General features: G+C 37.5%; 1 protein-coding gene and 1 non-coding gene across 2 annotated transcripts in view; both read right to left on the reverse strand.

Moving 5' to 3' along the window:
- LOC139720209 (uncharacterized) overlaps positions 1 to 16,080 on the reverse strand; it is a 92,038-nt gene that overhangs the window by 2,719 nt on the left and 73,239 nt on the right. The window contains exons 24-25 of the mRNA XM_071631571.1: positions 15,282 to 15,404; positions 12,385 to 12,504 (exon numbers count right to left, since the gene is read on the reverse strand). Coding sequence (XP_071487672.1) covers positions 12,385 to 12,504; positions 15,282 to 15,404 — 243 coding nt within the window. The remainder of the gene's footprint in view (positions 1 to 12,384; positions 12,505 to 15,281; positions 15,405 to 16,080) is intronic.
- Trnaa-agc (transfer RNA alanine (anticodon AGC)) lies at positions 9,867 to 9,939 on the reverse strand. Its single transcript has one exon. It is a non-coding gene; the product is annotated as a tRNA-Ala (tRNA).

A 16,080-nucleotide genomic window follows, 5' to 3' on the forward strand; every position in this document is an offset into this window, starting at 1 on the left:
GTATATTCGTGTTTTTTTGTTTGTTTGTTTTTACCCACAAATACTTTTTTCCCTTTTTACTCAGGGAAATTGGTAGTTGTATACAAGCTCTGCCGTTTATGCAAGTTCCCGCCATTCTCCTTACTCGCTAATGCTATTTCAGCTCAAAGTGATTTCATGACGGATCAAATCATTTGTATCTTTATTACGTATATTCATAATGATGTGCTTGTAAAGGTGCAGGGTATTTAATGTCTGTATACTGTGAACCACTCATCATACTAAAAGGGTGTTGCAGAATCGTATGTTGTCCATTGCCACTGCAACGGTTCTTGAAGACATAATGTATTACAAAATTCTGCATGACGGGCAACTCTCACGTGAGGACACAAATGTGACCCTGCACCTCAAAACAAACAAAAAGTCGCCAGACATGAATTTTTAGTTAAGACCATATTCTAAAAGAACAGACTTTAAGCTTTAAAATGATATATAACTCAAATCAAATGGACTCTCTTAACCAATCTAAATATTGGAAAGAAAGCACAAACTCAGGAAAAGTGTGAACTGAGGAAAGAGGCTCTAAAGTACAGTGTCTATTCAAGCGCTTAATCTTTACCAAACCGTGCTGGCTGTGCGATGAATGGGACAAAAACAGGAAGTAAACCACCAGAGAATGAAGGGATTATCAGATTAAACTGAAATCAAGCATGCCTCATTAACACATTCTGTTCATAATTAAGCAGTAGCACTATCCTTTCAAAAGTTATTAGACTTGAAAGTGAAGAGTGTGGACAAGGTTTTTCAGAAATCAAGAAGGGATTCTAAAGACACACCTAATCACACTATTCTACCAAAAATGTTCGAGATAAACTGCTAAAAAAACACACTTTCCTGCCCGTTTTATGATACCAAATTTTAGCATAATGTAAAAGAAGACCTGCTCTTTCAGAAAATATGAAAAAGTCAAGTTCGACTAGGTTGACCCATTTCACTTATTTTCAGTCCTCATGCAAAATCAGTGTGTGCGACTTTATGTTCGTTTTGAGGTGCACGGTCACAAAATGGTACAGAATAAAAAGTTTTATGCTGTGGTAGTATCAAAAAAATGAAGAGAATAGCCTGGTCTGAAAGCAAATCAAACGCAGAATTGCTGCAGATCGTATCGACGGAGATGCCCTTGGCCGTCAGGAAACGACGGATGCAGTTTTGGGGGACACGACAGAAAAGAAACAAACGGAGAATCTAGCCTTGACTGCATTTGTATCTGGCTAAAGGGTGCTACAACGTTTCAATTTCCTGTAAGCTATGGTTTAAGATATCTGGAAAGACGAGCAACCACAATGCTGTACTCATGCCTTCGAGAAGGATTTTAATGCATCAGCGACTGCCAACTGGCAGTGGTGTCCATAGCAAAGCAGAGAAACAAAGACACACGCGCACAAACTCCAATGGAGCTACTTCTTCCGTCCTAACAACAACAACAACAACAACAACAACAACAACAAAACAAGACAAGATAAGAAACAAAACAACTCATAGACTGCAAATGATCCATGAATTTTGTTTCTTTCGTATCTGGGATGAAAATTGATACGTTTTCACCCAGAGGAAGTAATTGATAAAAATTGATAAAAAATCGAATAAACGAATAAACGATGTATTAAAAAAGAAATCGATTCGAGTAAGTAATACCGGTATCCTCTCTCTTTGTCAATGTAGCAACTAAGATAAGATATTTAAAGCTACACTGTATTCGAAATAGAGCACAATTAACTGTTAGATTTGATTTTTCTGGTGATATGTCTATCTTGTGAGGGATCATATTGTACAGAATGATTAATCGTAAGGGTGAAAATGCAATCGAAGATTTTGTGAGTTTAATTCGTCCTTCGACGTGTTACCTCCTCGGAGAAGTATTTCAAACTCTACGATACAGACATATCTGTATGTTACTAACTACAGGAGTCATAATCTGAGATGAGTATATAGGTATGAGTGATTTTATTAACAACTATATCAAGAACTTAGAACAAAATGGGATATTCAGTTCAATTGAATTCAATCTAACTAAACAAATTTTATTTCATTCTTTTATCACACAAAATATAACATACAATGAATCAGGAATTCTTTCATAGGCATACATTCGACTGCGTGAAAGTCGATTGTCTTCAGATCTGCTCTTTCAATAACAATGAAAATAAGATAAGAATAAGAATAAGGGTAAACAGAACCATCATTATTACAAGGAACAATGCAGTGATGTAAAGAGTAATCAATGTAATTGAACGTCAGTGCATTTACAAATGATAAGGTGGATGTTATATTGTACTTAATGAACCAGTATGTAGGCCTACATAGCGCAAGTGAGTCTATTTCTTGCTATCTTTGGTAAGATTTAAAAAAAAATGTAACTGTGACGTAACTCTCAGATATGAAACCGAAGTGTATGCATGAACCTTTTGATTTTCTTAATCATTTTCTTTTTTTATACGAATCCATGTCACTTTGATTTCATATCATTTATCTTAGTTGTTCTTCATCTTCTTATGATTTTTGCATCATTATTATGCTGTGACACTGAACATTTTGCCTGTTGCGATACACCGTATCAGACCTGTGAACAAACAAGTTCGTTCACAAAAAATGATTTAAAGCGTAAATGTACATGCTTCTTTGCCTAAATAAGTTCATCTATTTATAACATATCGCAACACAAAAATGATCATCGCTGAAAACAAGATGGCTTGCACTCTATCTCATAAGATGTTTTTTTTTTATCTACACGTCTTTGATTGGTTAATGACTCGTTAATAATGTAGCTGTCGAACAGAGTTCGACCAAAAGTGAAGAGCAAATATCCGGGTATGTGTATTGCACTGAATTTCTTAACAACATGGGAGATCGAAAGCGGACTGGACACTGTGTTCGAGATACGATCTGTTGTCCATCATAAAACAGAGTACATCACCTATACGTGATGTCTTACCTTGGCCGATTATTGCTATAACCCTGTAAGAGCTATCAGAAAATACAGTCAACACTGCACTTCCCTACACGCATCCTATAACTCACTCACCCGTGCACTAATATATTTTCTATAATTATACTCACTCCCTCCACGCAATAAAACTTACTTAGTATGAAATAATTTGCAATTATACGTTGACCATTTTATGCCTATACTGTCTTGTAGAAGGCCGTCATCGAAATCAAACATCTGCTTAAGATAGCGGTATCCTTCATTACATTTTTTGCAATTACTTGAATGAATAATGAAAGATTTCCCCATTTTTCAAGGATACTACACTATAACGCTCAATATCATTGTTCATTATATCATTGTTTTCTTAAATTTGTTTGTAACCATTAATTCACTTTGTGAAAAGTGCAGAAATAAATTCTGTCAAAACATTCAATCAATTAATCAATCAAGCAATCGATCGGTCAATCAATCTATCTATCTATCTATCAAATAAATAATCAATTCATGAATGAAACACCTCATACACGTTGCTAGGTTGTTGTTGTTTTTTGTAAGTTTGTGTGCGTAATTTTGCTATTGTAATCCGTATACTATAGTATAATAATTATATTCTACACGTGCACTACTCTTGCTGTAATGAACGAACGGTGAAAATGTCATCATGGATACAATACCTACATGTTAAATGAGAATCTTCAATTAAAGTATGATTATCCGGCTCTTCATTATTTCAGACGACGTATTTCCATATAGTGAACTTAGTAAAAAGTTAAAATCGTTCAAAGTGTAAAAGATATTTTACATGTTTCGTTCTGGTCTCTCATTTTATTAGTCAGTCAAAATGTGAAATGAAGCAAAGTTTGTCTTCAAGCCCCTGTTTGCCACATGTAGCAGTACATTATCTTAATAAATTGATAAAATATTTGAAATATTGCATTTTAAGATACACTTTCAAATATACGGGACCCGTTCTATGGAACGATTTGCCAAATGTGATAAAGCTGTCTAATAGACTTTCAATATTCAAAAGAAGATACAAATCATTCCTTGTTCAGAAATATATATTATAGATTTGAAGCTTTATGCAGTGTACAAGCACCACACTTACTCTTGCCTTCTCATATGTATTGTGCACTTTTTGTAGTATAGTTTTTCTTGTGTCTATTGCATCAATGTAATTATTCTTAGCTGTAACATTTGGGATCAGCCATAGAAAGACAAATGGTCTATGTTGATCCCCCCCCCCCCCACAAACTTAAATAGCTGCTTTTATGTTGTGTTTGTCTGTTGTAAAATCCTTGTAAGTTGGACTTATTTAATGACATGAAAGGAACTTGGAAAGTTATAAGACAATTACATAATACAAAATCAAAACTCACAGAAGCCACAAAAACTTAATGATTAATGGCCACCAAACTGGAGACAAATAGCGAATCATTTAATGAATACTTTGTGAATGTATTCAAAAGGTTGTCAGAAAATGTTCCAAACAGCGCAAAGAAATCCTTTGACTTTTTAGAAAGTCCAAATTCTGAAACTTTTTTTTTAATCATTGTTTCCAGTCATGTGGAAGAGGAGGTAATTGATATTGTCAGTAACCTCAAGATAAACATATCCCAAAGATGTGATGGCCTCACAAACAAGCTAGTGAAGAAAGTCGCTGCATTTTTTGTGAAACTTTTCACTCATGTATTCAATATCTATTTTAAACGGTTACGTACGACAAAATATGAAAATTGCAAAAGTAGTCTTCAAGAAAGGAGAATTTCAAGAAGTACGTAATTATAAACCGCACTACTTCTTTACTCAAAACCTTTTCCAGAATCCTCGAAAAGCTCTTTTATAATTTTCATTTCATTTGAAAATCAGTTGAAAAGCATATTTATGTTCGTTTGATCAAATTTTCCAAGTCATGTGAAATATTAACTAATTTACAATTTTGCTTTCATGAAATATCACATGCGATGCTATATTCTATTAATAATGTTGCCTCGGCAATTGAGAAGAAGTTACATACTGTAGGTATATTTTTATACTATGCTAAAGCTTTAGATACCATTGATCAGAATATTTTATTGTACAAACTATCATATTATGGAATCAGAAGAAAGGCCCTGGAATAGTTTAGAAGTTACCTAACTAATATGAAACAATTTGTTTCTTTAAATGATGCGGAGTCTATATATATTGCGATCTATTTCTTGTGGTGTTCCACATGGGTTGCTGCTTGGTCCCCTACTTTTTATTTTGTATATGAACAATTTTCCCGAATTTCCTCCCATACTTCTTTCTTTCATATCATTTGCCGATGATTCTAGTATTTTCTTCTCTCGCAAAAATCCACACCAACTACTAAATATTATAAATTCGGAACTGAAATCGGCATGGATCCATGCAAACAGGCAGTGGCGTATCTAGGGGGGGGGGGGGCAAGGGGGACACGTACCCCGGGCGCCACTACTTGAGGGCGCCGCAAAACGAAAAAAACGAAGAAAAAAAAGAAAAGAAGAAGGAAAAACAGAAGAAGAAGAAGAAAAAAAAAAACTTTGCCGGACCGGGGGTGGGGGGGGGGGGGGGGGGCAGGGAGAATGGGGGAGGGAGAAAACCAAATCAACCACAAAAACAAGAAATGACAATGTGTTCACACAAGAATTCCATGTTTTGTAAGCTGAAATTTCGGCTCGCTCACTGCGCTCGCTCGCCAAAATTTATATACACATGTATATAAAAAAGAAGATAAGATCAAAACATTATGATGACGTGGACAAAATGACAATGTATACTAGCATTGTGTTCACACATGCCATCGCTAGAAGGCAAAATGTTATACGGAGCACCGGCTGCAATTTTATTTCCTTCGTTCTGAAGCGATCGCCCATTGGATCAAACGAGAGCGCCAAAGGTGTCGAACATATGGGGGGGGGGGGGGGGGAGGGGGCAAAAAAAATCAAACAAGATAACAAAACATAATGATGACGCGGCATTATACAAATTTCGGCTCACTAGCGCATATCTTTTTTTTTGTTTGTTCAAGTCCTCTGTTTGTTGGTATAAATCGTTATCTACAAGGTCGTCACTTTATCTTGATTGGAATTTTAAGATATAATAAGTAAAATATGACAAGAATTCCATGATTTGTAAGCTGAAATACAAGAAAAAAATGTTTTGCTTGCTCGCTGCGCTCACTGCCAAACTTTATATTTAAAAAAAATATTAACAAAACTTTATGGCGCGGAAATATGTAAATTTCGGCTCAATCGTGCTTACTAATTTGGAGTATTTTTTTCAATTCCTCAGTTTGTTGGTATAAATCGTTATCTTAATAAGGCCGTCATTATATATGTTGATTAGAAATGTAAGAGTTAATAAGCCAAAAAATGATAAGAATTCCCTGTTTTGTATGCTGAAATACATAAATTTTCGGCTCGCTCGCAGCGCTCTCTCGCTAGAATTAATCCAAAAAAAGAAGAAAAAGAGGAGATTAAAACATGATGATGATGCCAAAAAATATATTAAAAAATTCGGCTTGCTCGCTACGCTCACTCGCCAAAATTTATCTGAATTTATTACAAATAAAGACAGATTAAACTGACCAGAAAGAATATAAATTATTAGTGGAAAAGTGAGCAAAGAAAATGGGATTCCATCGGGATTCGAACCCGAGACCTCCGGATTGCTAGACCGGTGCTCTACCGACTGAGCTATAGAAAGCCCTAGTACAGTGTTCGTCCCAGAAACCCTTAATTCTCAATGCTCGGGTGGTCAGAAGCTATAGCAGTGTGTATGTGTGTGACACACACGCACACACTTGAACCTGGCATAAACCCGAAGGATAATTCAACTTGGGGATAAATGCGAGGGATCACCGAAGTGATGCAGCTTTTTGAGTTTGTAACAAATAAAGACAGATTAAACTGACCAGAAAGAATATAAATTATTAGTGGAAAAGTGAGCAAAGAAAATGGGATTCCATCGGGATTCGAACCCGAGACCTCCGGATTGCTAGACCGGTGCTCTACCGACTGAGCTATAGAAAGCCCTAGTACAGTGTTCGTCCCAGAAACCCTTAATTCTCAATGCTCGGGTGGTCAGAAGCTATAGCAGTGTGTATGTGTGTGACACACACGCACACACTTGAACCTGGCATAAACCCGAAGGATAATTCAACTTGGGGATAAATGCGAGGGATCACCGAAGTGATGCAGCTTTTTGAGTTTGTAACAAATAAAGACAGATTAAACTGACCAGAAAGAATATAAATTATTAGTGGAAAAGTGAGCAAAGAAAATGGGATTCCATCGGGATTCGAACCCGAGACCTCCGGATTGCTAGACCGGTGCTCTACCGACTGAGCTATAGAAAGCCCTAGTACAGTGTTCGTCCCAGAAACCCTTAATTCTCAATGCTCGGGTGGTCAGAAGCTATAGCAGTGTGTATGTGTGTGACACACACGCACACACTTGAACCTGGCATAAACCCGAAGGATAATTCAACTTGGGGATAAATGCGAGGGATCACCGAAGTGATGCAGCTTTTTGAGTTTGTAACAAATAAAGACAGATTAAACTGACCAGAAAGAATATAAATTATTAGTGGAAAAGTGAGCAAAGAAAATGGGATTCCATCGGGATTCGAACCCGAGACCTCCGGATTGCTAGACCGGTGCTCTACCGACTGAGCTATAGAAAGCCCTAGTACAGTGTTCGTCCCAGAAACCCTTAATTCTCAATGCTCGGGTGGTCAGAAGCTATAGCAGTGTGTATGTGTGTGACACACACGCACACACTTGAACCTGGCATAAACCCGAAGGATAATTCAACTTGGGGATAAATGCGAGGGATCACCGAAGTGATGCAGCTTTTTGAGTTTGTAACAAATAAAGACAGATTAAACTGACCAGAAAGAATATAAATTATTAGTGGAAAAGTGAGCAAAGAAAATGGGATTCCATCGGGATTCGAACCCGAGACCTCCGGATTGCTAGACCGGTGCTCTACCGACTGAGCTATAGAAAGCCCTAGTACAGTGTTCGTCCCAGAAACCCTTAATTCTCAATGCTCGGGTGGTCAGAAGCTATAGCAGTGTGTATGTGTGTGACACACACGCACACACTTGAACCTGGCATAAACCCGAAGGATAATTCAACTTGGGGATAAATGCGAGGGATCACCGAAGTGATGCAGCTTTTTGAGTTTGTAACAAATAAAGACAGATTAAACTGACCAGAAAGAATATAAATTATTAGTGGAAAAGTGAGCAAAGAAAATGGGATTCCATCGGGATTCGAACCCGAGACCTCCGGATTGCTAGACCGGTGCTCTACCGACTGAGCTATAGAAAGCCCTAGTACAGTGTTCGTCCCAGAAACCCTTAATTCTCAATGCTCGGGTGGTCAGAAGCTATAGCAGTGTGTATGTGTGTGACACACACGCACACACTTGAACCTGGCATAAACCCGAAGGATAATTCAACTTGGGGATAAATGCGAGGGATCACCGAAGTGATGCAGCTTTTTGAGTTTGTAACAAATAAAGACAGATTAAACTGACCAGAAAGAATATAAATTATTAGTGGAAAAGTGAGCAAAGAAAATGGGATTCCATCGGGATTCGAACCCGAGACCTCCGGATTGCTAGACCGGTGCTCTACCGACTGAGCTATAGAAAGCCCTAGTACAGTGTTCGTCCCAGAAACCCTTAATTCTCAATGCTCGGGTGGTCAGAAGCTATAGCAGTGTGTATGTGTGTAACACACACGCACACACTTGAACCTGGCATAAACCCGAAGGATAATTCAACTTGGGGATAAATGCGAGGGATCACCGAAGTGATGCAGCTTTTTGAGTTTGTAACAAATAAAGACAGATTAAACTGACCAGAAAGAATATAAATTATTAGTGGAAAAGTGAGCAAAGAAAATGGGATTCCATCGGGATTCGAACCCGAGACCTCCGGATTGCTAGACCGGTGCTCTACCGACTGAGCTATAGAAAGCCCTAGTACAGTGTTCGTCCCAGAAACCCTTAATTCTCAATGCTCGGGTGGTCAGAAGCTATAGCAGTGTGTATGTGTGTGACACACACGCACACACTTGAACCTGGCATAAACCCGAAGGATAATTCAACTTGGGGATAAATGCGAGGGATCACCGAAGTGATGCAGCTTTTTGAGTTTGTAACAAATAAAGACAGATTAAACTGACCAGAAAGAATATAAATTATTAGTGGAAAAGTGAGCAAAGAAAATGGGATTCCATCGGGATTCGAACCCGAGACCTCCGGATTGCTAGACCGGTGCTCTACCGACTGAGCTATAGAAAGCCCTAGTACAGTGTTCGTCCCAGAAACCCTTAATTCTCAATGCTCGGGTGGTCAGAAGCTATAGCAGTGTGTATGTGTGTGACACACACGCACACACTTGAACCTGGCATAAACCCGAAGGATAATTCAACTTGGGGATAAATGCGAGGGATCACCGAAGTGATGCAGCTTTTTGAGTTTGTAACAAATAAAGACAGATTAAACTGACCAGAAAGAATATAAATTATTAGTGGAAAAGTGAGCAAAGAAAATGGGATTCCATCGGGATTCGAACCCGAGACCTCCGGATTGCTAGACCGGTGCTCTACCGACTGAGCTATAGAAAGCCCTAGTACAGTGTTCGTCCCAGAAACCCTTAATTCTCAATGCTCGGGTGGTCAGAAGCTATAGCAGTGTGTATGCGTGTGACACACACGCACACACTTGAACCTGGCATAAACCCGAAGGATAATTCAACTTGGGGATAAATGCGAGGGATCACCGAAGTGATGCAGCTTTTTGAGTTTGTAACAAATAAAGACAGATTAAACTGACCAGAAAGAATATAAATTATTAGTGGAAAAGTGAGCAAAGAAAATGGGATTCCATCGGGATTCGAACCCGAGACCTCCGGATTGCTAGACCGGTGCTCTACCGACTGAGCTATAGAAACTTCCCTCAAAAGACCCCTTTTAAGTGCTTGAGAAAGCATATCATGTGAACTTTTCTGAAGTCCCTACCGGGATGGGGTTGGGGTTGAACTCTAACTTTTTCAGAAATTATAGTGGCGCGATTTTCGCGCTTGTCCCAGGCGCAGTTTTCCGTAGATACGACAGTGCAAACAGGTTATTTTTAAATTTCTTGAAAACCAAGTACTGTATGTGCTATTTAACCGTCCATTATCATCCTTGCCAGGCCATTATTATACTCTTTGATAATGTGCAATTTGACAAAGTCACGAATACAAAAATTTTAGGCCTACATATAGATGACAAATTGAATTTGAGAATTCATATATTATATGCTACTTTGGTAAATGTCTTTCCAGAAATGTTGGCGTTATCAATAATATAAAATCTATATTTCCAAAGAATATAGTGCGTATACTACTGTATACTCAACCCTTGTACTACACTATCTCAATTATGGTGTTCTTATGGTCTTATGGTGTTATAAATGAAAAAGTGCACAATAACTACACTCGGCAGTCTTCTTCTTACAACTGCCATCCATTAGAACCAACTTAAAAGGGGAAGGCTAGTAACTGATCAGTGGGAATCAGTGGAAATGCTGGGAGATGATTGTTCCAATCCTCATGGGATTCATTCAAGAGTTCATTGTATATCTATTGTTGTGTGAAAATGATTTGCTTCAGAACGGTCTCATATTCAAGTAATGTGCAGATTAATGCTCCGTCACTGACCAGGGACGCTCACCTGGAAGCATTAAACTGTACATTACTTGAATATGAGACCATTCTGAAGCAAATCATTTTCACACAACAATAGATATACAATGAACTCTTGAATGAATCCCATAAGGATTGGAACAATCATCTCCAAGCATTTCCACTGATTCCCACTGATCAGTTAATAGCCTTCCCCTTTAAACACAATACATTTGCTTTTTGAAAAAGGTTGAATTTCAGGGGTTATCAGGATAGTAGGACTACTGATGTGTGGTTTATAACATAATGGAGAAAGATTTCCACCCCAAAAATTGATCTAACCTACAATATCAACAACTTTCATGTACAAGCGATAGCGGCCATTTTGGAAAATGGCCACCATTTTTGTCACAGGTCGAATTTGAGATCATGTTGTGTGGACAGTAAAACTACTGAAGGGTGATTCTTAATGCATGAAAAAAGATTTTCATCCCTAGAATTGATCCCACTTACACTGAAATGTCAACAATTTCTAGCGAGAAATGGCGGCCATCTTGATATATGGCCGCCATTTTGAAACAAGTCAAATTTGAGATGTTACCTAAACAGTAGAACTACTGATGTGTGGTTTATAACATAATGGAAAAAAATCCATCCCAAGAATTGATCAAACCTACAATATCAATGACTTTCATATAAGAGATGGCGGCCATTTTGGAAAATGGCTGCCATTTTTGCCACAGGTCGAATCTGAAATATTGTGTGGACAGTAGAACTACTAAAGGGTGATTTTCAATGCATGAGAAAAGATTTTCACCCCTAGAATTGATCTCACGTACAATGTCAACAATTTCTAATGAGCAATGGTGGCAATCTTGAAAAAATGGCCGCCATTTTGAAAAAGGTTGAATTTCAGGGGTTATCAGGATAGTAGGACTACTGATGTGTGGTTTATAACATAATGGAAAAAGATTTCCACCCAAAGAATTAATCTAACTTAGAATATCAACGACTTTCATATAAGCCATGGCGGCCATTTTGGAAAATGGCCGACATTTTTCGTCACAGGTCGAATCTGAGATGTTTTGTGGAACGTAAAACTACCGAAGGGTGATTCTTAATGCATGAAAAAAGATTTTTACCCCTAGAATTGATCTCACTTACACTGAAATGTCAACAATTTCTAACGAGAAATGGCGGCCATTTTGAAAAATGGCGGCCATTTTCAAACAGGTCGAATTTGAGATGTTATCTGAACAGTAGAACTACTGATGTGTGGTTTATAACATCATGGAAAAAGATTTTCATCCCAAGAATTGATCTAACCTCCAATATCAATGACTTTAATATATACGATGGCGGCCATTTTGGAAAATGGCCGCCATTTTTGTCACAGGCCGAATCTGCGATGGCCCTATATCTAAAAATCACCACTGGGGCATAGTCTACACGCATGCCAAATTTCATGCTTGTTTCACCAAACCCACAATTCTTTCACCTATCTGCCGTACTAAAATTGATATCTAGATTCACCAAACCACGAAAGAGAATAACATAACATCTAACAATTTTGCTCATTCTTTTCTCTATGCCATCTACATCCTATACTTGTACAATATCTACCAAAAGTACATAACATCCTTTTATAGGTCGCTTAATGCCCTTATTTCACTTTCTCAGAGTAAAAAAACAAATGAAACAAAATAAGCTAACTAATCAAAAAATACCCACTTGTACAACTTCTCGAGTCGGCAGCAAGTTCAAATCCTTGATTACACGTACAGACGTAACTCCCGTTGGTATTTTGACACACATGGTCGCAGCCGTGAGCCCCATCGCATTCGTCTATATCTGCACAAGCGGTAGTTGTTATAATACAAGTTGGAATTATAAAAAATGTCAAGTGACAAAGGTGACGCGGTGATCAGAACCTCACGAATAGTTTTGATATTGAGGGCACATGTAGGTTACGTATTCCCCATTTACCTGCCTACTGTACACACACACACACACACACACACACACACACACCAACAATATCATAGGCGCCGGAAACTACTTGTATAAAACCGGAAGAACAATAAAAGATGTGGCGGTATATGTAGTCTTGAATCATCTCAATAATGAATGTTTAATTTCAAGAATGAATGTAAACTAAACTACTCTGATGGATTGTTGTATGGCTTACTAGTACCTAACGGCTTTAATTCAGATACACAATTAGTCTTGAATCATCTCAATAATTAATGTTTAATTTCAAGAATGAATGTAAACTAAACTACTCTGATGGATTGTTGTATGGCTTACTAGTACCTAACGGCTTTAATTCAGATACACAAATCTCAAAGTAGCCATTGCAGCATAATCTTATGCCAAATTTATTTGCAAATACCGCAAATTCTGTCATGTGGATAGAAGGCCCCTTTACTCTGTAATTTATGCTGGCATCCAATACGTCAGAGAATTGGATTAAAGTTTCTTCTCGTGAGGTATGAAGCACCGCAGATAGATTAAGCTACATTGTATAATGCCTATTAATCTATGTTATCACCACTTCCTCTTTCCTGTAGTTATTACTGTATTAATGTAAGATTTCCGATGCTTATGTGCACTTGATTCAATTTGCTGAAGAATTATTGCACAATGGAATTTACCATTGTAATTAAAAGAATAACCATGATAGTAATGTAAATACATTTATAATACTCGAAATAATAGTCGTATACATATACTTTTAATAATACTAATAATGAATACAACTGTACAGTAATAATGACACTACTTATTAACATTATTATTATTATTACCACTGCTTCCACAATTATCATTATTATTATTATCATCATTATTATTTATTGATACCATTATTGTTAACATTATCATTGTTATCGTACAAACTGATAGATTTCAAACACTTTGTACTACCTATGCAACCGTCTCCTTCTTTCATATACCCCTCGAAGCAGTTGCATGAAAAGCCTCCATCGTTGTTGATGCACATTTGGGAGCAATCATTGTTCTCGTCGGTGGCGCACTCGTTGATATCTTAAAGGGACATTCCAGATGATTTTCATAATTCCACATCATGTAGTACATAAATCAGCAACTCCATGTATAGATTTGTAGAATTTAGTGTGGTTATTGAGCAGAGAAACAATACTTTGAAAAACCTTAAACAAATTACACTGAACAAGGATGACGACATAGGAGGTTCACATATTTCAAAAATGTAGCAGTTCAATTCCATTACACTACCGCTTGCTTGTGAGTTCACCTGTGTATAATCTATGCATGCCTTCTTCTATTGTTCTGCTTCCTTGAGCCCCAACTCATGCATTCTTATGGTGACTCTGCCATGTCATCATCCTTGTTCATTGCAATTTGATCCAAATTTTGAAAACATTTTTATTCTTCATCCCAATTATCACAAATTCTGAATCTCTGTCCTCAATATAACTAATTTATAGTTGTTCAAATGAAAAAGTCTGAAAATCATTCGGAGGTCTCCTTTAAGTAAACAAAGAAGTACAATGTATGCAATTCATAAGTCAATTGTTGGTGTTTGCTCCAATCTCTTTCATGCGACGTACTCTTGCAAAGTATATCAACTTTCATAGAAGAATATGTACATTTTCATGTGATAGGCCTTACTTTACGCGTCACGCGCTGTGTCAATCACGTGGGACTGCTCACACATGCTCGAGATTTGTGAGCAAATGTGTCAATTTTCAAGGTCTGAACTGAATCATGCATCGCAGGAGTAATTTTGCTCACAGCAAGTGAATTATCTATTCAATGTTAAGATGATTTTACACTAAAAATAATTTCTAGCAAGCTCTGCTTTTCACTTGGTCTCTTGAGTTCAGTCATGAACGTTAATGTCAGTATAACAATGAAACCAGAAATTTCTGAATGAAACGGCACGGTTATCTATGTGATCATGATAATGATGAAGGATCCTTGCTCATATTTGTTTTACTTTTTTTTTTCTCTCGAACCAAAGGAGAAAAAAACAACAACAACAGCGACTTTAAATGAATAGGTATGACTTGCGTTACCCTTTTTGTTGCTGTTTTGTAATAATGATACCTTAGCCAGAGGTTATTTGTGAGAATAGATCTCCATAGACGTATCTCGTTTCCCTAATATGTAGGCAAAGATGTGTTTAACTAACCTAAGGATCCAAATTCACGAAGGTGGTACAATCTTGTCCCTGGGTTAAACCATGGACAAAGACCTTGGGGCGCCATGTGTCGTCCACGATATAACCATTTTGTTAAGGAAATTATAATTTCGCAATGTTTCGAAATGATGTTTAATTATGGACAAGATTGTACCACCTTCGTGAATTCGGGCCGAAAAGTACAGCTATTGTGGCTTGCCAGATTGTGATTAACGTTACAGAAAACTTTTTTTTTTCGGTGTGATATGACTTACAGACAGCTTGCTTGGCTGCCTGCTTGTTTTATGTATCTCTTCGTTACTTTGGTTTTAAAGGATCAAATCACTACATTAGGATTTTAAAGCAATCTAAAAAAAGATAATGACGCATTATAACATTGGTACATCGTTCAGTTACCATTCTGCAGATTGATGCACAATGATAACATTTCATCAAGCGTACTCACCCAGACACGAGTCACCATTTCCTTCGTATCCATCATTGCACGTACAGTTGTAGCCGTCGATGGTATTCTCGCATTCACCATTTGTGCATATTATGTCCGCGTATACCAAACATTCGTCTACATCTAGGGTGGGGATTAGAAGAGCGCCAAATCACTATATGATATAAAGCTTCAGTGAGATCCGTATTTTCATTGGGCAACAAAATGATATTCACCTAATACATCCAACTTGATAATGAATAAACATACGTTACTGGAAGGAGTGCAAAAGATTCCACAGAGCGAGATGGTCATTAACAAAACAGTAGCCAAACAAGCATCTACCGGTATGTTATACATAATCTATTTTTCAATGGCGATCACCAAAACGCATTCTCTGGCAGATCCAGTCATTCATCATACCTTACAAACAGAATGAACCTCGTCGTGCTTTTCTGTCCCATGCATTAGATAAACAAAAGCCAGCTATAGTGTAAACCTCCTCTAAATCTTCATAGGATTGCGAATGGTGCCCAATGCCTTATTCTGCAAGATAAATCCATCCTTATGATATGTAGCGCTGCAAGGCGAGACAAAGGACCAACATACCTTGGCAATGATTATAATCATGATTATATTTAACTTATTCATTCATGTATTTATTCATTTATTCATTTAGCGGATAGAGATATGAGATAGTAGCCAGCATCGGATTGCAACCAACAAAACTTACGCCAAGGTGTCCCCTCTTCTCTATTCTGCAATGAAATGTAATTGCATCTAATAGGCATCATCAATAGGTATATAAGGACATCTCTTG

This window comes from Diadema antillarum, unplaced genomic scaffold, assembly GCF_040938485.1.
Source record: "Diadema antillarum isolate AM-2024a unplaced genomic scaffold, OU_Dant_1.0 scf00000123, whole genome shotgun sequence".
Taxonomy (NCBI): domain Eukaryota; kingdom Metazoa; phylum Echinodermata; class Echinoidea; order Diadematoida; family Diadematidae; genus Diadema; species Diadema antillarum.